The sequence below is a fragment of the Geotrypetes seraphini genome, chromosome 4, assembly GCF_902459505.1.
Source record: "Geotrypetes seraphini chromosome 4, aGeoSer1.1, whole genome shotgun sequence".
NCBI classification, from domain to species: domain Eukaryota; kingdom Metazoa; phylum Chordata; class Amphibia; order Gymnophiona; family Dermophiidae; genus Geotrypetes; species Geotrypetes seraphini.
This window is the reverse complement of record NC_047087.1, coordinates 121,765,937-121,791,059: the sequence shown is the minus strand read 5'-3', so window position 1 is coordinate 121,791,059 and position 25,123 is coordinate 121,765,937. Positions and strand designations below refer to the sequence as shown.

Genomic DNA, 25,123 nt, shown 5'->3' with positions numbered 1-25,123 from the left:
GTTTGTTGGTGGAAAAGGAGAAAAGGTCAGTTATGTATTCGGGGGCTAGTCCATATAGTACTTTGAAGCAGAGGCAGGCAAATTTAAACTTTACACGTGCTTCTGTCGGCAGCCAGTGCAATTGTCGGTAATAAGGTGTCACATGATCAAATTTCTTCAGCCCGAAGATAAGTCTAACCGCAGCATTTTGCATCATTTGAAGACGTCATATATTCTTTTGGGAGATTGCTAAATAGGCTATGTTGCAGTAGTCAAGTTGACTTAGGACGAGGGATTGCACTAGGATTCTGAGTGCTGACATATCGAAATAAGATTTAATGGATCTGAGTTTCCAGAGAGTGAAAAAACCCTTCCTGATTATGGAGTCCACCTGGTCTTTCATGGTTAGGCATTGATCCAGGATTACCCCTAGTATCTTTAAGGTGAGCTGAATAAGGTAATTGAGTTCGTTGATGCATAGTGAGGTTTTGTTGACTAGCGAGTGGGAAGAGGCAACAAAGAATTTTGTTTTTTCTGGATTAAGTTTGAGCTTGAAATCTGTTATCCATTGTTCCATCTCATTTATGGCATCAGATGCCTTGGGAATGGTATCCGAGATAGAATTGGTGAATGGGATGATGATCGTAAAATCATCTGCGTAACTGAATAATTTTATCCCCAGTTGTGTTAGTCGCACGCCCAATGAGGACATGTAGACATTGAAAAGCAATGGGGAAAGCAGTGACCCTTGTGGCACCCCGGATGAGTTGCTCCAGGTATCGGAGTGATCATAGTTGAAGCGTACCTGGTAGGTACGGGATGTAAGGAAGCCACGGAACCAGTTCAACACCTCATCCCTGATTCCAATGGCGTCTAGGCATTGTAGCATTTTCCCGTGGTCTACCAGATCGAATGCAGAGCTCATATCGAATTGCATGATCAAGGCATTGTGGCCCTTGCTAAATAATAGGCGCAAATAGTCTAAAATAGCGGCAATAACTGTCTCAGTACTGAATAAAGGTCTAAAGCCGGATTGAGTTTCATGCAGGATGGAGAATTGATTAACATATTCCATCAATTGGGTGTGAACTAATCCCTCCATAATTTTTACAATAAATGGGATAGATGCTATAGGTCTGTAGTTGGTTATTAGAGCTGAAGATTCTTTTCGGTTTTTTGGATTGGGGTTATTATTATGTGACCATTGTTAGTGAGGAAATTCCCATTTTTTAGGTTGTGGGCTAGGTAGTGTAGCAGTGATAGTTTAAATTCTAATGGCGCCACTTTCATAATCTCCGGGGTTCAAGTGTCCAGGACGCAGTGAGATTTGTTGTATAGTTTGGTGTAGTTATTCCATTCTAAATCATGAAAGGAACTCCAGATCATGTCTGTTGGTATTTCATTGTCTTGTAAGTTAGCTATTTGGTGAACACTAGGGGTGTTATTACGCAGTTATTTCTTACACAGTTATTTCTTAGGTTTTTAATTTTAGAATCAAAATGTAGCGCCAGATCTTTCGCAGAGGGTGGTTTCGTGTTGTGCACAGGTATGGTGTAGCGGGTGGTGTCAAATAGATTTGTGATTAGGTTGAACAACTCTTTTGTGTTGATTCCTGGTGAACCAGTGCAAGATAGGTTGATTTTGGTGGAGTAGAACGCTTTACGTTTGTCTTTTATCAGTTGTTTGTAGGTTTTTATGTTGGTTCTCCATTTGTTGCGGTCTGCCAGTTCTCCTGTTTTTTTCCAAATTCTTTCTAGTCGCCTAGCTAGTTGTTTTGTTTTTAGTAGTTCCTCACAAGAGGCTCCTAAGAAAATTAGAGTCATAAGATAGGTGGCAAAGTTCAGTTGTGGATTAGGAATTGGTTATCGGATAGAAAACAGAGGGTAGGGTTAAATGATCATTTTTCTCAATGGAGGAGAGTAAAAAGTGGAGTGCCGCAGGGGTCTGTACTGTGACCGGTGCTATTTAACTTATTTATAAATGATCTGGAAATTGGAATTTAAAAGTGAGGTGATTAAATTTGCTGATGACACTAAACTGTTCAAAGTTGTTAAAATGCATGCGGATTGTGAAAAATTGCAGGTGGACCTTAGGAAATTAGAAGACTGGGCGTCCAAGTGGCAAATGAAATTTAATGTGGACAAATGCAAAGTAATGCACATTAGGAAGAATAACCTGAATCACAATTACCGGATGCTAGGGTCCACCTTGGGGGTTAGTGGCCAAGAAAAGGATCTGGGTATCATTGTAGACAATACGATGAAACCTTCCACCCAATGTGTGGCGGCGGCCAAAAAAGCTAACGGGATGCTGAGAATTATTAAAAAAGGGATGGTAAACAAGACTAAGAATGTCATAATGCCCCTGTATCACTCCATGGTGCGTCTCATTTGGAGTACAGCATTCAGTTCTGGTTTCCTTATCTCAAGAAAGATATAGAGAAGCTAGAAAAGGTTCAAAGAAGAGTGACCAAGATGGTAAAGTGGATAGAACTTCTCTTGTATGAGGAAAGACTAAAATGGTTAAGGCTCTTCAGCTTGGAAAAGAGACAGCTGAGGGTAGATATGATTGAAGTCTACAAAATCCTGAGTGGAGTAGAATGGGAACAAGTGGATCGATTTTTTGCTCCACTTGTACCCATTACAAAGACTAGGGGACACTCGATGAAATTACACGGAAATACTTTTAAAACCAATAGGAGGAAATTTTTTTTCACTCAATAGTTAAGTTCTGGAACGCATTGCCAGAGAATGTGGTAAGAATGGATAGTGAAGCTGGTTTAAGAAAGGTTTGGACAAGGTCCTGGAGGAAAAGTCCATAGTCTGTTATTGAGAAAGACAAGGGGGAAGCCACTGCTTGCTCTTTATTGGGGTAGCATGGAATATTGCTACACCTTGGGTTTTGGCCAGGTACTACTGACCTGGATTGGCCATCGTGAGAACGGGCTACTGGGCTTGATGGACCATTGGTCTGACCCAGTAAGGCTATTCTTATGTTCTTATGTACAATACATTCGTATATAAAGCTTAAATATGAAAATACTTTATAGAAGAAAATGTTACTACAGCTCCGTTAGGGATAAGGTGTAGTCTAAACCTCCCCTATAGGGGAGGTTTAGACTACACCTTATCCCTAACGGAGCTTATGTACAATACAAACATACATAATGATGACAACATATTTACAGTAAATCAATACATTTTTGATTGTATATTCCCTTTTGCAATTGCTAATAAATATAAATATAAAAAAAAGAAAGCTACTCTCAAAAAGCTATGTTAAGACTTTATGAAAACTAGGGTTAACTGGTAATACCATTAATATCAACTGGCAGGGAGCTGCATAAAAATGGTTCCATATAGCAAAAAGTTCTGTTTTGTTAGTTTAACAGAACTTAATAAAGGAAGCTGAAGCCACCAATGCCGGGAAGCTCACAGTAGGCACTGATGTACTTGTTTGCATAGTTACTCTGGCAATAATGTTGGATACCCTTCTTTGGATAAATAAGTAGATTCTGTTATGGTTCTATTAGATTTCATCAGTATGTTTGACCCAATTAGCATTTAACTTTGAGATCTGGCATTCAGAGTACTGGAATCCATGACATCTGTTTGTGCTGGTTTACTTCTTATCTAGAGGGTCACTCAGAACCAGTTATACTGGGAACAACTTCCTTGAATAGACTTTTGGACTGTGCAATATTCTTTTTTATTTAATATGTATTCATTACCATTAGCTTTACAGAATGGGCATTTGATTTTAACACAGGTGGGCAATATTCAAATCTGTAACTATTGTGGGAGGATAGAGAACAGGCCACTCTACAACTGAATGACTGCCACAAGTAGCAAAGAAGATGAAAAAAAAGATTTAATTTCAAGTTAAAGTCTGATCTGATCTGAAGAAGAAAGGGTTACCTTCGATAGCTAATCATAAATGCATTGAGTTAGTCCAATGAAAAAGGTATTACCTTATTTCCTTTGTTTTATTTCTAAATACTACCCAAGAAAAAGTCAGAAATCCTATGGATAATAAAAAGACCACTTACTGTCTCACAACCTTGAATACCGGTAAAGAAGAATTTGCTGGTTTTCAGACTACTGAAATTTTAGGTGTGTTAGTTGACGCCAATTTAAAATTGCAGGACTGCCTAGTCATACAAAATAATTTTTAGCACCAGAGAATTTTGCACTCAGTGCTTAGTATTTGGTGGTTTTACAGGACTGACAATTGCAAGAAATGTTCTCCCAGAGTGGACTTGCCTGCATCTCATAGAACTTTAATACTGTCTTCTCCATATCACTGAACTCTAAGGATTTTTTACATTTCTGAATCAAAGAGTTACAAAATCCTTAATCACTTAAGTCTGACTCGTTCAAAATTCAGCTAGTCCTCTAACTCAGTGTTTTTCAACCTTTTTTGGGCAAAGGCACACTTGTTTCATGAAAAAAATCACGAGGCACACCACCATTAGAAAATGTTAAAAAATTTAACTCTGTGCCTATATTGACTATATATAAAGTAATTCTCTTGAATAGGAATCAAATAAACACAAAGAAAGTATTTTATAATGCTGCCACCGCCAACAACACCGTTGGCGACGGTGGCACTCAAGTGGCTAAAGAGCCGCAGTTTGCCGGCCTAGGGACAACACTGGAGGGTGGCCAGCTGTGCACCCCCTTGGGACGTAAACCCGGGGTAGGGCAGACCGCCCCCCCCCCCCTGGTATGCCACTATCTGTACCTCACTCCCTCCCTATGACCAAAAATTCTCCTTTCTTCTATTCCCCGTGTACACAACCATCTCTTTCCCTCCCTTCCTCTCTCCAAAGTCCATGCCTTCTGTGTCCAAACACTCTTTCCCTCCCTTCCTCTCTCCCAAGTCCATTTCTTCTGTGTCCAAAAACGCATTCCCTCCCCCACCTCAGCATCTCTTTCCCTCCCTTCCTCTCTCCCAAGTCCATTTCTTCTGTGTCCAAAAACGCATTCCCTCCCCCACCTCAGCATCTCTTTCCCTCCCTTCCTCTCTCCCAAGTCCATGCCTTCTGTGTCCAAAAACCCATTCCCTCCCCCACCTCAGCATCTCTTTCCCTCCCTTCCTCTCTCCCAAGTTCATGCCTTGTGTCCAAAATGCACTCCCTCCCCCCTTTTGTGTTCCGTGTTTGCCTACCAGCCCATCTTTGCAACTTTCTCAGTTATAGCTGGCGATTTAAATCAGGTGATGAACGTTACCCTTGATCGTTCCACCTCTGAGGTGTCTTCTTCTTCCACCCTGACTAAAGGCATCCCCTTTCTTTGTAAGTCTTTGGGCCTGGTAGACCCCTGGCGCCTTCTTCACCCGATAGAGCGGGACTACACACACCAATCTCGTGCCCATGGGTCCTTTTCCCGTTTGGATTATATTTTGGTATCAGAACCCCTGTTCACGCGAGTTTCTGAGGCTGTTATAGGGCCGTTTGAGATATCTGATCATTGCCCTATATGGGTAGATATGGCTTGGACACTGTCTCCTTTAGGTATGCGTAGGTGGCGCTTCCCATCTTATCTTCAAGATGATCCCGCTTTTTGGGAGTATCTCCGAACTAGCTGGGAGGACTACCTGCTCACTAATGCCCAACATCGCTCTAACCCGGGTCTCTTTTGGGAGACCGCTAAGGCTGTCCTTAGAGGTGTGATAATCGCTTATGTGGCGGCACGGAACAAACGCATTTCGGCTGGCATTATTAGATTGGAGCATCAGTGCTCTTCTCTGAAGGCGGCCTATCTCCGTACCCCTACTGCAGTCCTACAGGATGAACTCCATTCGGCACAGGTCTCTCTTAATGTGTTACTTCACGATTGCACTAAACGTTCCCTTATTTATCGCAAATATAAACTTTATCGTTACGGGAATAAACCGGGTCGGAAGTTGGCATCCCTAACTAAGAACTGGCATGAATCTAGATATATTCCAAAAATCCGACGGGGTCCTGCTGGTCATTATACTAAACCAATGGATATTGCTAAGGCGTTTTATCAGCAATTTTCTACCTTTTATTCGGGGCCTGGTCCGTATTGTGGCCCAGATGTTTTGGATTATCTGGAAGACGCGGGCCTACCTCACTTTACGGATCAGCAGCGGGAGGCTTTAAATAGACCTATACAAGGTATAGAAATCCAAAAGGCGATCAAGAATTTGCGCTCTTGTACAGCCCCTGGCCCGGATGGGTTTTCGACCGAATTTTATAAGCTGTTGTCGCCCCAGTTATGTGACCCGATGCTGAGCTACTATGAGGAAGCCATGGAATCCGGGGTATTCCCCGCTTTTGCAAATACCGCCACTATCACATTACTTCCCAAACCAAATAAACCTAAAGATGAGGTTGAGTCCTACAGACCAATTTCTTTACTTAATGTAGATATAAAAATTTTGTCCCGTTTGCTAGCCAATCATTTAACACCCCTTTTACCACATATTATCTCCCCAGCGCAAGTTGGATTCGTTCAGGGTCATCACTCTGTTCTTAATGTTCGTCGGGCACTGCTGGCAATGGCAAGGGCGCAAGCCTCAGACACCCTGGGCGTTTTGGTCAGTCTCGACGCAGCCAAGGCCTTTGACCAGGTTCTTTGACCTTATCTTTTTGTGGTCTTAGAACACGTGGGCATTGGAGGATGGTTCTTATCCGCTTTGCGGGCCCTGTACTCTTCCCCTACGGCGTCGATTTTAGTTAATGGGATCCTTACGCAGCCCTTTACGGTTGGTAGGGGAACTCGTCAGGGTTGCCCGTTATCTCCCTTACTATTTTTGTTATACTTGGAACCTCTTATACGGACACTTCAAAGGGATGATATTTTGGTCGGACTACAGGAAGGCTCTTCTCAACTCAGGGTTTTGGCCTTTGCCGACGATCTCCTGTTGACACTAGCCCGCCCTCAACAATCTGTAACTCGGGCACTTGAGATCTTGGACGAGTTCCATCTTTTTTCTGGTCTTACTTTGAACAGGCAAAAATCCCTAGTCCTTCCTTTGCAGGAGAAGGTCCGGAGCTCTTGGATTGGGCCCTTTCCTTTAGAATGGGCTTCTGCACCTTTACGTTACCTTGGGGTGTTGATCCCGCAGGACCTAACTCAGTTATATATACTTAATGTTTCACCGCTGCTTACGCGTACAGGACAGAGGCTTCGGGCATGGCGCTCCTATCCTTTAACTCTCTTGGGTAGAATAGCCTTATACAATATGATGATTATCCCCCAGTGGTTGTATCTTTTATAGACTTTACCTTTGCTCCTACAACGCCGTCACCTTCGGGTGTTACATAAAACACTCTCAAGCTACTTACGGGGCGGTAAACATTCCCGGATTCCCCTTAGTACTCTTTCTCTACCCACAGCTCAGGGGGTCCTGGGGCTGTTACATTTGGGACGAATGAATGTTGCTTGTCAACTCCGTCACCTGAACGATTGGTTTTGTGGGACTTCTCACTTATCAGCAGCCGGGGTGGAATTCCTTGCATATGCCCCATTCCACTGTAGTTACCTTATACATGTCCCCCGCCTACCTTTGCGTACTGACCGCTATGGGGATTTCCTTTTATTTCCGGTGCGTAAAATCTGGAAACAAATATGCACCCAATTGCACATTCGGTTTGATGTGACACCGTGTTTACCTATTCTTGGTAATGGGGATTTTTCTCCAGGTTTAGGTTGGGGCACCTCTTCTTCGTGGAGTCGGAATGGTGTGTTTTATCTGTCTCAGATTTTGAAACCCGATGGTACATTGCAATCTTTCCAGTGGTTGACGGACTCCCATCTATTATCCACCAAAGATTGGTTGAGCTATGGTCAACTCTTGCATTATGTACAGTCTCTTCCTCAATAGGCCCTAACGGAGGACGTGCAGGACAAATTAACTGAATCTTTTGGTCTAACAGCTCAGGTCCAGTGTTCCCGCTAAGCTGCGCTGGCGTGCGCTGGCGCACAAAATATGACATCGCAGCGCACAAGTTTCACGTCACAGCGCACACTCGAGCGGAGGTGAGAGGAAGCGGCGGCGGTCTGCCCTGATCGCCTAAGATGCAGCAGCGGCGGCTCCTTTCATGATCCCCGGGGATCATGAAAGGAGCCGCCGCTGCTGCATCTTAGGCGATCAGGGCAGACCGCCGCCGCTTCCTCTCACCTCCGCTCGAGTGTGCGCTGTGACGTGAAACTTGTGCGCTGCGATGTCATATTTTGTGCGCCAGCGCACGCCAGCGCATGCCAGCGCAGCTTAGCGGGAACACTGCTCAGGTCCCCATCTCGCTTCGATTTCACCATCGTTTTCTTCAAGAACTGGCTGGGGAGCTGGATTATGCTGCCTTGGCACGTTCCTGGACTCTGGATTTACAAGTTTCAGTGTCAGCAACTATGTTAAAGCGGAGTTTTAAATTGGGTTCCACTGTTTTGGTTGCAGCGGTGGAGAGGGAACGTTATTACAAGTTCCTGGTGCGAGCCTACTTAGCCCCTGTGCGCGCCTATAGAGCATGTCTTAGTTCCTCTGCGTGCTGTCCTAAATGTCATGCTCCTAGGGCTATCCTTGGGCACATGTTTTGGCTATGCCCTGGTATTCGGGCCTATTGGTGGCGCATTGGTCTTCTGATTCAGTCCCTTTGGAATTGCTCATGGACTCCCACAGTTACCTTTCTTTTTACTTTGAAGTTTTCTTTGGTCCCGGTTAAACTGGGCATGTCTGCCTTTGTACAACGAGCTATCTTTATAGGTATAAAAACTATTTTACAATGTTGGTTATTTCCACAAACACCCACTGTCTCTCACTGGCGGATTCAGATGATTCATTTGGTGGGTTATGAGCGTCAGGCCATTCCTGATCTTCATTCTAAGCGGGGTACTTTATTTCTTCGTTATTGGAGGCCCTTTTGTTCTACTATGTCACCCGCAGTGCGGGCACGTTTACTGGATTAATTATTGACCTGTTTGTTACAGTAGTGACTGTTTCGCCCCTTGGGGGAGGTGGGGGGGGAGGGGGAGGGGGGGTTGGTTGGGGGGGTTTGTGCATTGTATATTGTTTAGCCTATGTTTTGTATGCAGGTGTATTTTGAAAATTCTAATAAAACATTTAAACATATTAGTCATGAAGGGTGTCATTGCTTCTGGGATCTTAATTTCTCTTCAAATAGTATATATAAGCAATAATCTGCTGCAATAATCTGAATTCTGTGTTTTTCTCATGCAAAATCTTTTTATCCCAGCTTTTCTTTGCTATATTTTGAAGTTGTAATCAGGAAAGTTGTCACATGGTTCCTCTTGTATTCCAGAGGATTGACGGCTTTCACTTTGAGAACACCAATTTCTTTGCCTGAAACTTGTACATCTTGACCAAAACAAACAGATGGTTTGTTCCTCTTTTCTCTGGCCTGGAATTCAGCATCTTCTGTCTCTAAATTAGGGTCTAAATCTTCCAACGTTAGCAGCTCTTTTAGCACCTGCTGCAAAAAGGCCAGGACATCAACTCTTCAATTTGATATTAGAGCAGTGGGATCTCTTTACCAAATCAGTGTCTTTCTTGCAGGGCTACCAACAAATTCATGGCAGATAATTCCCAGTCCTTTAAATCAGAAGCTCTCTCTTCCAGTTTCATACACAGCCCTTCTAGTTTTTCCATTAATGTTACTAATTGAGTATTTGATTAACTAAGTCCTTCATAAAGTCATCCCTCAGCTTTTTAATCTTCAAGAGGACCCGGAACATAAAGTCTTATTTCTCTGTTGGCATCAGATCTTGCCTATTTTTCTGTGCTATTAGCACATTGCACCTCTGACTCATCTGTTTCACAACAGTAATCAATAATATGCCTCTTCATGGCACTCTGGGTTCTCCTGGAAGTCATTGTTGTTCAATTAAGATAAATGAAATGCCATGAGGATTTAATTTATAGTATTGGAGGAAAGACAGCTCAACACCCGTTGGATAGACACAGCCTCATACGGACATGTTTGTTGCCATCAGTAGATACATTATTGTCACCATCAGTGTTCACTGCTTAATATCTATGAAAATATATTAAATCTGAATAAATAAATGTATTACCGTATTTTCGCGGATATAACGCGCACCATTGTAAAACGCGCACAGGGGTATAGCGCGCAGAAATCACGATGATATGTACAAAAACTTTTCTATACCGCGCTCAGGCATATAACGCGCATGCTGCCCGACTCTCCTTTCGCCCGCCCTGACTTTCCGTGCGCTGTCCCGACTCTCCGTTCACCCCCCCTGACTTCCGTGCACTGCCCTGACTTTCCGTGCGCTGTCCCGACTCTCCGTTCACCCCCCTGACTTTCCGTGCACTGTCCTCCCTTGAAGTCCTGTCCCCCCTTGAAGGTCTGTCCCCATCCTGAAAGCCTGATGCCCCCCCGACGTCCGATACATCCCCCCCCCCCGGCAGGACCACTCGCACCCTCACCCCGAAGGACCGCCGACTCCCCAACAATATCGGGCCAGGAGGGAGCCCAAACCCTCCTGGCCACGGCGACCCCCTAACCCCACCCCGCACTACATTACGGGCAGGAGGGATCCCAGGCCCTCCTGCCCTCGACGCAAACCCCCTCCCCCGAACGACCGCCCCCCCCAAGAACCTCCGCCCGTCCCCCAGCCGACCCGCGACCCCCCTGGCCGACCCCCACGACACCCCCACCCGCCTTCCCCGTACCTTTGTGTAGTTGGGCCAGAAGGGAGCCCAAACCCTCCTGGCCACGGCGACCCCCTCACCCCCCCCCGCACTACATTACGGGCAGGAGGGATCCCAGGCCCTCCTGCCCTCGACGCAAACCCCCCTCCCCCCCAGCCGACCCGCGACCCCCCTGGCCGACCCCCACGACCCCCCCATCCCCCTTCCCCGTACCTTTGGAAGTTGGCCGGACAGACGGGAGCCAAACCCGCCTGTCCGGCAGGCAGCCAACGAAGGAATGAGGCCGGATTGGCCCATCCGTCCTAAAGCTCCGCCTACTGGTGGGGCCTAAGGCGCGTGGGCCAATCAGAATAGGCCCTGGAGCCTTAGGTCCCACCTGGGGGCGCGGCCTGAGGCACATGGGCCAAACCCGACCATGTGCCTCAGGCCGCGCCCCCAGGTGGGACCTAAGGCTCCAGGGCCTATTCTGATTGGCCCACGCGCCTTAGGCCCCACCAGTAGGCGGAGCTTTAGGACGGATGGGCCAATCCGGCCTCATTCCTTCGTTGGCTGCCTGCCGGACAGGCGGGTTTGGCTCCCGTCTGTCCGGCCAACTTCCAAAGGTACGGGGAAGGGGGATGGGGGGGTCGTGGGGGTCGGCCAGGGGGGTCGCGGGTCGGCTGGGGGGGGGGGGGGGTTTGCGTCGAGGGCAGGAGGGCCTGGGATCCCTCCTGCCCGTAATGTAGTGCGGGGTGGGGTTAGGGGGTCGCCGTGGCCAGGAGGGTTTGGGCTCCCTTCTGGCCCAACTACACAAAGGTACGGGGAAGGCGGGTGGGGGTGTCGTGGGGGTCGGCCAGGGGGGTCGCGGGTCGGCTGGGGGACGGGCGGAGGTTCTTGGGGGGGGGCGGTCGTTCGGGGGAGGGGGTTTGCGTCGAGGGCAGGAGGGCCTGGGATCCCTCCTGCCCGTAATGTAGTGCGGGGTGGGGTTAGGGGGTCGCCGTGGCCAGGAGGGTTTGGGCTCCCTCCTGGCCCGATATTGTTGGGGAGTCGGCGGTCCTTCGGGGTGAGGGTGCGAGTGGTCCTGCCGGGGGGGGGATGTATCGGACGTCGGGGAGTCGGCCGGGCAAGAGGGCTTGGGCTCCCTCTTGCTCCGATCGTGGATGCGGGTGCGGGTGGGAGCGCGTGCGAGCGGTCGTTCGGGGTGGGGGTGCGAGCGGTCCTGCTGGGGGGGTGAATCGGGCGTCGGGCGGGGTGGGAACTATGTTTAAAAACTTTTCTATACCGCGCTCAGGCATATAACGCGCGAGGGGTATGCGCGGTACGTAAAATCACGTATAACGCGCGCGTTATATCCGCGAAAATACGGTACATATTCATTCATCAGATATGCTGTCCCAGAGAGCATAAGAACATAAGAATTGCCGCTGCTGAATCAAACCAGTGGTCCATCGTGCCCAGCAGTCCGCTCATGTGGCGGCCCTCTGGTCAAAGACCAGCACCCTGAGACTAGCCCTACCTGCGTATGTTCCAGTTCAGCAGGAACTTGTCTAACTTTGTCTTGAATCCCTGGAGGGTGCTTTCTCCATGACTGTCTCTGGAAGAGCGTTCCAGTTTTCTACCACTCTCTGGGTGAAGAACTTCCTTACGTTCGTACGGAATCTAATTTCTTTCAATTTTAGAGAGTGCCCTCTTGTTCTCCCTACCTTGGAGAGGGTGAACAACCTGTCCTTATCTACTAAGTCTATTCCCTTCAGCATCTTGAATGTTTTGTTCATGTCTCCTCTCAATCTCTTCTGCTCAAGGGAAAAGAGGCCCAGTTTCTCTAATCTTTCACTATACAGCAACTCCTCCAGCCCCTTAACCATCTTTGTCGCTCTTCTATGGACCCTCTCAAGTAGTACCGTGTCCTTCTTCCTGTACGGCAACCAGTGCTGGACACAGTACTCCAGGTGAGGGCGCGCCATGGCCTGGTACAGCAGCATGATAACCTTCTTCGATCTGTTTGTGATCCCCTTCTTTATCATTCCTAGCATTCTGTTCACTCTTTTCGCCGCCACCACAGCTTGCGTGGACGGCTTCATCGACTTATCGATCAGAACTCCCAAGTCTCTTTCCTGGGAGGTCTCTCCAAGTACTGCCCCGGTATCCTTTATTGGTGCATGAGATTTTTCTTACCGACATGCATCACCTTACACTTATCCACGTTGAACCTCATCTGCCATGTTGATGCCCATTCCTCGAGCCTGATTATGTCACTTTGCAGATCTTCGCAATCCCCCTGCGTCTTCACTACTCTGATTAACTTTGTATCGTCCTCAAATTTAATCACCTCACTCGTCATACCTATGTCCTGATCGTTTATAAAGATGTTGAAGAGCAGGGGTCAAAGCACCGAGCCCTGCGGCTCCCCACTGGTGACGTTCTTCCAGTCCGAGTATTGTCCATTTACCGCCACTCTCTGTTTCCTATGCTCCAGCCAGTTTTTAATCCACGTGAGTATTTCACCCTCGATTCCATGGCTCGCAATTTTCTGAAGTAATCGTTCATGCAGAACCTTGTCAAACGCCTTCTGAAAATCCAGATATACAATGTCGACTGGATCGCCCTTGTCTATCTGCTTGTTTACTCCCTCAAAGAAGTGCAGCAAGTTTGTCAAACAAGATCTGTCTTTGCAGAAACAGTCCTCATCAGACTGTGTCTGTCAAGGTGATCAATGATGTGGTCCTTTATCAGCGCCTCTACCATCTTTCCCGATACCGATGTCAGACTCACCGGTCTGTAGTTTCCCAGGTCTCCCCTCAAACCTTTTTTGAAGATCGGCATAACATTCGCCATCTTCCAGTCCTCCGGAATCTTTCCCGATTTAATCGACAGATTGGCTATTAGCTGAAGTAGTTCAGCTATAGTCCCTTTCAGTTCCTTGATGACCCTTGGATGAATGCCATCTGGTCCCGGGGATTTATCGCTCTTAAACCTATCAATCTGCCTGCATACCTCTTCTAGACTGACCGTTAACCCTGTCAGTTTCCCATTTTTGCTTCCAGAATATAGCCTGATGGGTTCCGGTATTCTGTGTATATTCTCTTCGGTAAATACAGACGCAAAAAATGTGTTCAGTCTGTCAGCAATTGCTTTGTCCTCCTTTAGCGCTCCCTTTATTCCTTGGTCATCCAACGTTCCCACCGCTTCCTTCGCAGGTGGTTTCCCCTTAATATATCGAAAGAACGGCTTGAAGTTTTTCACCTCCTTGGCTATTTTTTCCTTGTAGTCTCTTTTGACCCCTTTTACCACCTTATGGCACCTGCGTTGATATTGTTTGTGCTTATTTCAGTTTTCATCAGTTTTTGACCTTTTCCATTCCTTAAATGAAGTTTTTTTTTCTCTGATCGCTTCTTTGTTCTTTTTTGATCCCTTGTTGATACGTGGTATATATAGATTTTGTGCCTCGGTGACCGCATCCTTAAAAAGGGACCAAGCTTGATCTAGCGTTTTTACAGTGTTCATCCTCTTCTTAATCTTCTTCCCCACCATGCATCTCATCCCTTAATAATTCCCTTTTCGGAATTCAGTGCCGTGGCCGTGGTGCTGGAACGCTGTTTTGCCCCTGCGTCCAAGTCGAAGCGGATCATATTGTGATCGCTGTTTACCCGCGTCCCTTCTATTTCTACACCTTGTGCCGATCCTCGCAGTCCATTTAGAATTAAGTCCAGAATTGAGTTTCCTCTTGTATTTTCCTTGACATGAAGCAATCGCCTACAGCATCCAAGAACTTGGTCTCTCTAGCGCAGCCGGAGGTGCCTAGGTTCCAGTCTATCCCCGGATAGTTGAAGTCGCCCATGATAACTGCGTTGCCTCCCTTGCAGTTGCGTTTAATCTCATCCATCATTTCTCCATCAATTTCTTCGGACTGCCCTGGGGGTTGGTAGTAGATTCCGATCCTCATTTCCGGTCCATTTGTTCCTGGAATTTTGACCCACAGAGACTCTAACTCAGGGGTGTCCAACCTTTTGACTTCCCTGGGCCGCATTGGTATAAAAAAATGTTTCTGGGGTTGCACAAACGTGCAAACACTGCAGCAAGACAGAGGAGGGAGCTGGCAAGACGGTAAACACCTGGGGAAAGCAGAGGAAAACACTGCATCACCCTCGACCGGGGATGCACAAAATACTTCACTGGGCCGCAGGTTGGCCTGCTCTAACTTATTTGTCTGTTGTGGCATGTTCTCTCCAGTAGATTCAATTCCCTCTTTGACGTATATGGCAATGCCTCCTCCTTTTTGAGTCACTCTGTCTCTGCGGTATAGTTTGTATCCTGGTAGCACTGTGTCCCAGTCATTTTCCCCAGTCTACCATGTTTCCATGATGCCGATGATGTCGTTATCCTTTTGTGCCACAGCTTCTAATTCACCCATCTTATTTCTTAGGCTCCTTGCATTCGTGTTCATACACTTGAGTTTGCAGCCTGTTCCCTTCTTGCATGTCCTTCCCATTTGTGTCCCTTTCGGTCTGTTTTGCCTGCGATCCGGTGTGTCTTCCTCTCTATCTTCCTGTACGGTATCATAGAAACATAGAAATAGATGGCAGATAAGGGCCACGGCCCATCTAGTCTGCCCACCCCAATGACCCTTCCCTACCTTTCTCTGTGAATAGATCCCACGTGTCTATCCTATTTGGCCTTAAAATCAGGCACGCTGCTGGCCTCAATAACCTGAAGTGGAAGACTATTCCAGCGATCAACCACCCTTTCAGTGAAAAAGAATTTCCTGGTGTCCCCGTGCAGTTTCCCGCCCCTGATTTTCCACGGATGCCCCCTTGTTGCCGGAGGACCCTTGAAAAAGAAGATATCTTCTTCCACCTCGATGCGGCCCATGAGATACTTGAATGTCTCAATCATGTCACCCCTCTCTCTGCGTTCCTCGAGTGAGTACAGCTGCAACTTATCCAGCCATTCCTCGTACGGGAGATCCTTGAGTCCTGAGACCATCCGGGTGGCCATTCTCTGGACTGACTCCAGTCTCAGCACGTCCTTACGGTAATGCGGCCTCCAGAATTGCACACAGTATTCCAGGTGGGGCTTCACCATGGATCTATACAATGGCATAATGACTTCAGGCTTACGGCTGAAGAAACTCCTGCGTATGCAACCTATGATTTGCCTTGCCTTGGATGAAGCTTGCTCCACTTGATTGGCAGTCTTCATGTTCTCACTGACGATCACCCCTAAGTCTCGTTCTGCTTCAGTTTTTGTTAGGATCTCGCCATTAAGGGTGTAAGTCTTGCATGGATTTTGGCTGCCCAGGTGCATGACTTTGCATTTTTTGGCATTGAAGCTGAGTTTCCAGGACCTAGACCAGCGCTCCAGTAGGAGTAGATCGTGCATCATGTTGTCGGACATTGAATTTATGTCTGTTGTGCTTTTGCCCACTACATTGTTTAGTTTGGCGTCATCGGCGAATAATGTTATTTTACCTCGCAGCCCTTCTGCCAAGTCTCTTATAAAGATGTTGAATAGGATCGGGCCCAGGATCGAGCCCTGCGGCACTCCACTGATTACCTCCATCATTTCGGAGGGGGTGCCGTTCACTACTACCCTCTGAAGCCTACCTCCAAGCCAGTTCCCAACCCATTTCGTCAATGTGTCGCCCAATCCTATAGAACTCATCTTGCTCAGCAACCTGTCATGTGGTACGCTATCGAATGCTTTACTGAAGTCCAGGTATATGATGTCCAGGGACTCCCCAACATCCAGCTTCCTCGTCACCCAGTCAAAGAAGCTGATCAGGTTGGATTGGCAGGATCTCCCCTTAGTAAATCCATGTTGATGGGGATCCCGTAGATTCTCCTCATTTAGGATCGTATCCAATTGGCGTTTGACTAGAGTTTCCATTAGTTTGCACACTATTGATGTGAGACTCACCGGTCTGTAGTTTGCTGTCTCCATCTTGGAGCCTTTCTTATGGAGTCTTCCCCTCTATCTTCCTCTACGGTATCCTCCGACTCTCTCTCTCAGTCGACTGTCGGCTTTCCCCTTCTTCCTAGTTTAAAAGCTTCTCAACTTCTCTCTTGATGTTGCTTGCAAGTAGCCTCGTTCCGTCTCTGCTGAGGTGGAGTCCGTCCTTCCTGAATAACTTGCTCTTCCCCCAGAACTTCGTCCAGTTGCGCAAGAAGTGGAATCCTTCTTCCTCACACCAGCGCCGCATCCACGCATTGACTGCTTGCAGCCCCATCTGTCTCTTCTTGTCTGCCTTGGGTTTCGGCAGGATCTCTGAGAATGCTATCCTCTGCGTTCTGGTCTTCAGTTTCCTTCCTAGCATCCGGAACTGGTCCTTCAGTACTTCTCTGCTGTAGTTTCTGTTGCACATGTTGTTCGTCCCCACATGGATCACTACCGCCATATCTTCTCCCTCCACACTGCTGATGATCCTGCTGATGCGGCTCCCTATGTCTTCTACTTTGGCTCCTGGTAGGTAGGTCACCAGCCGATTCAGTCTTCCTCCGGCTATGTGGCTGTCGACTTGTCTGATGATGGAGTCCCCCACGACAATTGCTGTCCTCTCCATCTTCTCATGATTCTCCAGCGGCAGGTCCGTGTCCCTGGTGTATGTCCGTCTCTCCAGCCGTAGGTCCATGTCCTTCATTCCCATCCATTTCCTCTCATCCTGGCGTTCGTCTTTTTGTGGGTTCCCTCCGCTGCTTCCAGATCTTGCTGCTGTGTCACCTATTTCCTCCTGGTGGCTGTCCGTCTGGTGGTCCACACTCTCTGCAGGTGTATCCCGGCAGTTCCACTGTTGCTGGTGTTCTCCAAGGCCTCCCTGTATGCCTCTTCTATGAAGTTCTCCAGCTCCCGGACTTCTTCCTCAATGGATCCTATAAGTGGCAGCCTTAGAATCATATACCACTTCTTTTCTAATTTTTAAATATAGTTTTCTTAATCCATCCCCGCAACTTAATGGGAGGCTATTGAGTTCATATTTGAATTTCAAAGTGACTTACTTTCACTAGATATCTCTCTTAAATACATCCTCTTTAGAAAACAGTAGCCAACCTTGATATACATATTGTTCAGTAGGGCTTCCCAAACTTGTTCTGAGGACCCGAAAGTCAGCTCTGAGGATATCAATGAATATGCGTGAGATAAAACTGCATGTAGTGAAGACTCCAACATATGCAAATTTATCTTAAGTATTGTCATTGTGGGCATCCTGAAGACCTGACTGACAAGTTTGGAAAGCCTCACCGTACAGAGACTAGGTGATGTATAGATTACCTTTTCAAACATGAAATGAATACATCACACTCAGTGGCGTAGTGAGAGTGAGAGATGCTCGGGGCAGTGACACCCCTCCTCTGCCTTCTGTTCCCCCTGCTGCATGCGCACCCCTTCCCTACCCCATACCTATTTTAACTTCCCCAGTGCGAGCAGCATCACCAACTTGCTGCCCATGTCAGCTCTCCCTCTAATGTCACTTCTTAGGACCCAGGTTGGAGTTGCTGCTTGCACTGGTGAAGAGATAGGGATAAGGTGGGGGGGGAAGTGAAGGTGCGCATGTGGTGGGAGGAGTGGGAAGGAGCAGCAGTGTGGGGAGGAAGAGGAGATCCCCAGGGTGGACTACCCCACCCCCTTACTACATCACTGATCACACTGTATGTACAGTACACGTAAAACATCATGAAGGCAATTCTGTAAAGGGTTGCCTAATTTTAGGCACCAAGAAAGTGCCAGTTTGAAGTCTATTTTAAACAGAAAGTGGGACTCCTACTGTTCTATATAGAATACTAAGTCAAAAAAGCACAAATATTTTAGACACAATCACTTACACTAGCCCAGGACTAGGCGGTTGCCTAGGGCAGCAGGTTTGGGGGGGGGAGGTAGCAGCAAAGAGCAGCTGTAGTCAAAGCACGACAATAGCCACACAAATTCAGAGAATCAACAATATATATTTTTACCTGCATGAAGGGCAGGCAGTTTTCAAACAGCTTATTTACATGGGTAAATGACTTTTAGAAACTGCCCTCATTAAGGGCAGTTTTACATACACACAACAAAGTTTAATATTTATAAGCATGTCATCTTGAGGGTTAGATTAGGGCCTGAAAGTTAATTGGGGGAGATGGTGTAAGGCTAAAGGTTTGTCTAGGGTGATATAATAGAGGTCTATAAAATACTCTTTTCAAAAGTGGCATGCAATGAAGTCACTAAGTAGAAGATTTAAAACAAACTGGAGAAAATATTTCTTTACTCAATGTGTAATTAAACTCTAATTTGGAATTCATTGCTAGAGAATGTGGTGAAAGCAGTTAGCCTAGCAGGGTTTGAAAAAGTTTTGAATAAATTCCTAAAAGTTCATGGTCCAGATGGGGAATTCCACTGCTTATTCCTAGGATAAGCAGCATAAAATCTGTTTTCCTTCTTGGGATCTTGCTAAGTACTTGTGACCTGGGTTGGCCACTATTGGAAACAGGATCCTGGGCTTGATGGACCTTTGGTCTGTCCCATTATGGCAATTCTTATGTTCTTATGTTCATTACCTATCTACTAGCCCTACATCAGCCATAGGACTGGTGTAAGCACTCATGCCTAGTTTAAAGAATGCAGATAAATTATAATATTTTATAATTTGCCTGTATAAATGTTTGCTCTGCCCACTCTTCACCCATATGAATGTCAACCTGTAAAGTATGCACCATCATAGACTCATAATAGAATAGCATTTAGCTGGAAACTACTTATATACTGTATGTGCATATTTGTTCACATATACATGTAAATGATTAGATTACTAGCTGCTAAGTACATTCTTGCCATCTACATATAGGCAGCTCCTTATATAACTGCTCCCATATGCATACAATCCCTCTAACAAGGTCTTCAAAGGTCTAGAATAGATTATGTGATTTGGAATTATTTACAGAACTGTAGGGAAATCAAATGGTTTATTAATTATGAGGATCTAAAAATTGTGGAAAATTTGGTTCATAAATACAGACTGTTGCTCTCCTAATTATGTAATAGCATTAATATCTCTTATAGCAAACTACCCTTTGAATCTTAACTAGATTTTCGCAGTCTGGCAATTTATGATTTACCATGTACATGGGCCAGCTGCACTGCTGCATACAATCCGTATACACCACCATAGCAATCCGACGGAAAATCCCCAAATCTGCCAAAAGAGGAGACAAGAATGAGTTATTGGAATCTGGATTTAGAATGCTGTACAGTAGGAGCTTTCTGATTGGCTGTCATGTGTATTATACCTGCCATCCTCAGCACCAGTCAATGCATAATATATGGACAGGAATAATTGTGCAGACTGAATTGCCAGTTGGTCTTTTACTGCCAAGGTTCTGTATTACATCAAGCAAATGCATTGGAACTATCAGTGGGAGAACTTGAAAGAAAAATTGCAAATTGTGAAATTTTGGAGCTTTGAAAACATTTATATAGGAGTATAGTAAATTATTAAAGAATAGAACAGGTACACAGGATAGAAGGCAAAGAGCAATTTACCCCATCGTCTTCTTATCTGGTTCTCTACTATTTTGGAAAATATAAAATTTCTAAGACTTAGACCAATGCAAATTCTGCCCTCTCCCATATCTTTATCAGACCTTTCAATCCTGTTTCTACTGCCCTATATAACTGTATGTCCACTGATGTCAGATCATAACCATGGCTGTTGTGTGCAGGATACACTACCTTCGTACTATGGATGTTAAGCTAGAAACTATGACAATCACTGTTGATGTTAAATGATTAGCCTAAAGAGTTTTGAAGGAAAAGCAGACTTTATCTCTCTTACCATTCAGTTGGCTAATGTGAGAGGTTCACTTCTCCTGATATAGCGTTTAGAGCAAAACATGGGCTTGCAAGTTCTCGTCAGGATTTTGGACTGGATCCTGGATGGTGTGTAAAGGAGGTTATCATGTCTGTGTGGACTGAAGTCATTGCTTGAACGGTGTTCATCAGAGCTTTGGAGAGCTGCACAGCTTCTATAGAGTCGGGAACTTTTTTAATCACTTTGTTGGATTTTTAGCAGCACCTACTTAAATTCCAGTTAACTTCTTGGGTAATTTTTTGTTGACTCTTTGTGCTGGGTAGCCTTTGGGAGCTGTTTCTTAGTGCCCGTTTTTTTGGCAGGAGACTTTTTCTTCCCTACAAATAGGAGAGTTTTTTTCTCTCTGGTCTGTTTCCGGAGTGGACCTATGATTAGAGATAGACTCTCTGGTGAAGTCGTATACTTTGAGAGCAGCTATCCTTTTGGATTTTGAGGTCAATTTTTTGTATTGTTTTATTAAACTCAATGGTCCGTCTGGCACTAAAGAGTAACGAGGCACTTTTTTTTTGGGGGGGGGGGGGGCGGTGATTACAATTAGTATCCATGTCTCCCTCTCCTTAGACTTTGATAATTGGATATAATTTTCCTTACAGCTTTCTATGGCCACTTTGAAAAACAAAATATGTATTGCAAGGATTTTATGGAAAATCAATAGACTGTAATAGGAAATTAAACAAACTCATGGAACAAGCATGATAGCCGTCATCAACCTGCCTATGTTGTTGCTTATTTCTCCACATCCATGCCTTTCCCAATGGCTGACTAGGTCTTAACTTTCCTACAGTATTAATTACAGATAAAAATGGAATTTGGTGGTACACCAATACCAAAACATTCTGTTAAAATCATCAACACAGAGTGTAATTCACTAATCTTTTTCCTCATATACAGAGAATGGGAGACAAGCCTTAGCAAATAAGGCCAGAAAGTCTAGTGGGTCTTAACTTTGACAAAATAATTTGTTGTTCAAAAAAAGAGACAGGTCAATATGCAAAAGTACTTATCCAAACAGAGGCATCATCTGGATAGAAGATGCTATATTCTTCAGTGGCATCTATGTAGTACCTCTGAATACCCTTACAAACCATCTCAGCACTATCCAGATAATGCTATGACAGAGCACGAGCTGTTCCATAACATATTCATATAGTGGGATTAATCAGTCTAGTTAAGTTCCTGGACTGACCACATTATATGGATATTCAGCACTGGCCACTGCCAGGATAGTGATGTTGAATATCCAGATATGTTCTGACCACCATGACCAGAATTTAAAATTCTGATTGAGGCAGCTGAATATTGAACTGAGAGATACCATCTTTGATTATTTTTTGTTTAACACATTTATTTTTTGTCATGTTGTTATGGAAATCTATTTTTCTTTTCACTTCAAAAGAAATAGGACATTATGTGCTTTGCAGGCACTAAGATATGTTGAACGCACTGGTCTGCATGCATATTTTAAAAGGGAAACCCTGGAAGGTGTATGGGGGTCTCTAGGGTCAGCAGCTCCAATATACTCAAAGAAAAAAAAGCAGAGCTTTCTAAAATGCTCTCTACATTGGTCAAACCAAAAAGAGTTTACATCAGCTCCAACTAATTCAGAATACTAAAGTACGACTGATAGAAGACTGCAAGTGGTATGACTACACCATACTAGAGAATGACACGGGGAAAAAATTTGTCCCAGTCTATATCCCGTCCCCATGAGCTCATCCCCATCCCATCCCCACAAGCCTCAAATAGTTTTATACTGAACTTATTTTATCCTATATAATAAAACCCTAAGCGCGCAGGCGCACTTAGGGTTTCGTGTTCCCTGCCGCTGTGGTATGTGATCCGTGAACGTGTTCCATTTTAGAACCCGGCGGCAGGGAACATTTTGGCCACTCCCCTCCTCCCACCCTCACTCACCATTTGGAAGCGCAGGCAAGCTCTTTCCCTGCCTGCGTCCTCGGCAAGGAACACACCTCCAGCCCTCACTCGCCACTGCCGCTACCGCTGCCGCTGATCCTCCTCTTCAGAGCAGCCTGTGATGTTGGCCAGCTTTAAAGAACCTCGCAGGCCGCTCTCCAACCTCAGTAGCACATTCCCTCTGATGCACGGGATCGCTTCAGAGAGAACGTGCTACTGAGTTGGAGAACGGCCTGCGAGGTTCGCTAAAGCCGGCCACCACGATCGCAGGCTACTTTGAAGAGGAGTAGGCCAGAAGACACCGGGATGGAGGGAGGGTAAGAAGGGGATCAATACCGGGGGCCAGGGGGAGAGGGAAAGAGGTTTGGGGGGAGGGGTGTGCTGGGGGAGACAGAAGGGGCCATGGAGAGATAGGGAGAGGGAAAGGGGGCTACTGTGGGGGGGAAGTGTGCTGGGGACAGACAGCTTTGCTCTGGGGGGGAAGACAGAAGGGGCCATGGAGAGACAGGGAGAGGGAAAGGGGGCTGCTTTGGGGGGAGGGGTGTGCTTGGGGCAAACAGCTTTGCTCTGGGGGGAAGACAGAAGGGGCCATGAAGAGACAGGGAGAGGGAAAGGGGGCTGCTTTGGGGGGCAGGGTGTGCTGGGGGAGACAGAAGGGGCCATGGAGAGATAAGGAGAGGGAAAGGAGGCTGCTTTGGGGGGGAGGTGGGTTGGGGACAGACAGCTTTGCTCTGGATGGGAAGACAGAAGAGGGCCATGGAGAGACAGTTAGGGAGAGGGAAAGGGGGTTGCTTTGGGGAGGAGGTGTGTGCTGGGGGCAGACAGCTTTGCTCGGGGGGGGGGGGAAGACAGAAGGACACAGACAGCGGCCAAGGAGAGAGAGATAAAGAAACACAGACAGACAGACACATCTATTCTAGCACCTGTTAATGTAACGGGCTTAAAGATTAGTTAAAATATAAAAAGAAACAATATTCTATACAATTGTCATTTTCTAAATCAAAGTTCTGGCTGCCGAACTAGAGAAAGAGATATTCAGCTGGCAGGGCTTTGTTTATAAATGTTTATCAACACAACTAATATACTACTTTATCCTAAAGCAAAACACCAGAAAAGAAATAGAATTTTTTTTCTACCTTTGTTGTCTGGTTTCTGCTTTCCTCATTTTCTCCTCATTCACTTCCTTCCATACACTGTCTGCCTTCTCTCTGCCTCTTCCATATGCTCTGTTACTGTGCCTCTTCCTTCCATTTCTCCCTCCACCCCCACCCCCCATTTGGTCTGGCACCCACCTTCTTCCCTCCGCTCCCCCATAGTCTGGCATCTCTGTCTTCTTCCCTTCCATCTTTCCTTCCCTCCCCAAGGTGGTTTTTAGCATCTCTCTCCTCCTTTCCTCCCCTCAGATCTGGTATCTGTCTCCCCAATCCAGCATGTGCCTTTTTTTTCTTTATCCCCTCCTTCCATCCAGTTCCCTTCAGTGTCTGTTCCACTCTCTCCTACCCAGTTTCCTTCAGTGTCTTCTCCCCTCTCTTCCCCATTTCCCTTCAGCGTCTTCTCCCCACTCTCTCATACCCATTTTCCTTCAGCGTCTTCTCCCCACTCTTCCCCATTTCCCTTCAGCGTCTGTTCCTCTCTCCCCTCTACCTTTCTCTCTCCATTTCCCTTCAGTGCCCTTCACGCAGTCCTTTCCTTCCCTCCCGATTGCCGCGGTCCGAGCATCTCCCTTCTCCCTTCCCCTCACCTTCGTGGTGATTTTCATTTTTTTTTTGTCTCCTAGCTGCCCAAGCCAGCTTTCATCAAGTCATGTGCGGGTGCCCAAAACTTCTCCTCTGATGGGGAAGGGAGGGAGGGAGATGCCCAGACAGTGGCAATCAGAAAAAAGGAGGTAGGGGGGCTTCTGGACCGCATGGCATTCCCTCAATTTACTGTGGGGACAAGGCCATTCACTGCTCCATGGGACGGCGAATGGCCTTGTTCCCGTACCCATGGCGATCACTTTTTTCCTCTCACCTTTTCAGTGGGCTAGCCGCAAGTAACAGCCACTGTGTCATTCTCTATAGTCTACACCAGGACTGCCCAAGTCCGGTCCTCGAGATCTACTGGCAGGCCAGGTTTTCAGGATATCCACAATGAATATGCATGAGAGAGATTTGCCCGCACTGCCTTCTTGGTATGCAAATCTCTCTCTCATGCATATTCATTGTGGATATCCTGAAAACCTGGCCTGACAGTAGATCTCGAGGACCGGACTTGGGCAGCCCTGGTCTACACCATACCCTTCCTGCGAAAACTACACTGGCTACCAGTACCTTGTAGGGCTAAATTTAACACTCTATGGGCCAGAATAAAAGAATAAATTATACCTTTACATACCTATGTGACCTTTGAGGTCCTCTCAAGGAGCATCCATTACAATCTGAACTCCCAACAAAAGAAATTGTACAATATGATGCCTGCCAGCAAGCATTCGCAGGAGTAGCTCCCACACACTGGAATTTATTCCCAGAGGGACTACATTTAACTTCAGACTACCTCTACTTCAGGAAGCAGGTGAAAACCTGGCTCTTTTCCCAAGCCTTTAATATATAGATTGACTGACTATACACTCATTCTGTAACTACTGGACTACTGTATATGGTAAGATGTATAGTAGAAAAGCATTAGCATCATATCTACAGTATGTTGTTATCAGAATGTTCTAATGCATGCTTATTAGGTATTTATTACTGACATTGTATTATATCTCTGCTA

At 46.2% G+C, this 25,123-nt stretch overlaps 1 protein-coding gene across 1 annotated transcript in view; it reads right to left on the bottom strand.

Annotated features, from left to right (window-relative positions):
* Positions 1-25,123, bottom strand: part of SIDT1 (SID1 transmembrane family member 1) — a 262,081-nt gene that overhangs the window by 15,035 nt on the left and 221,923 nt on the right. Inside the window, exon 21 of the mRNA XM_033940160.1 lies at positions 19,707-19,783. Within this exon, the coding sequence (XP_033796051.1) occupies positions 19,707-19,783 (77 nt within the window). The remainder of the gene's footprint in view (positions 1-19,706; positions 19,784-25,123) is intronic.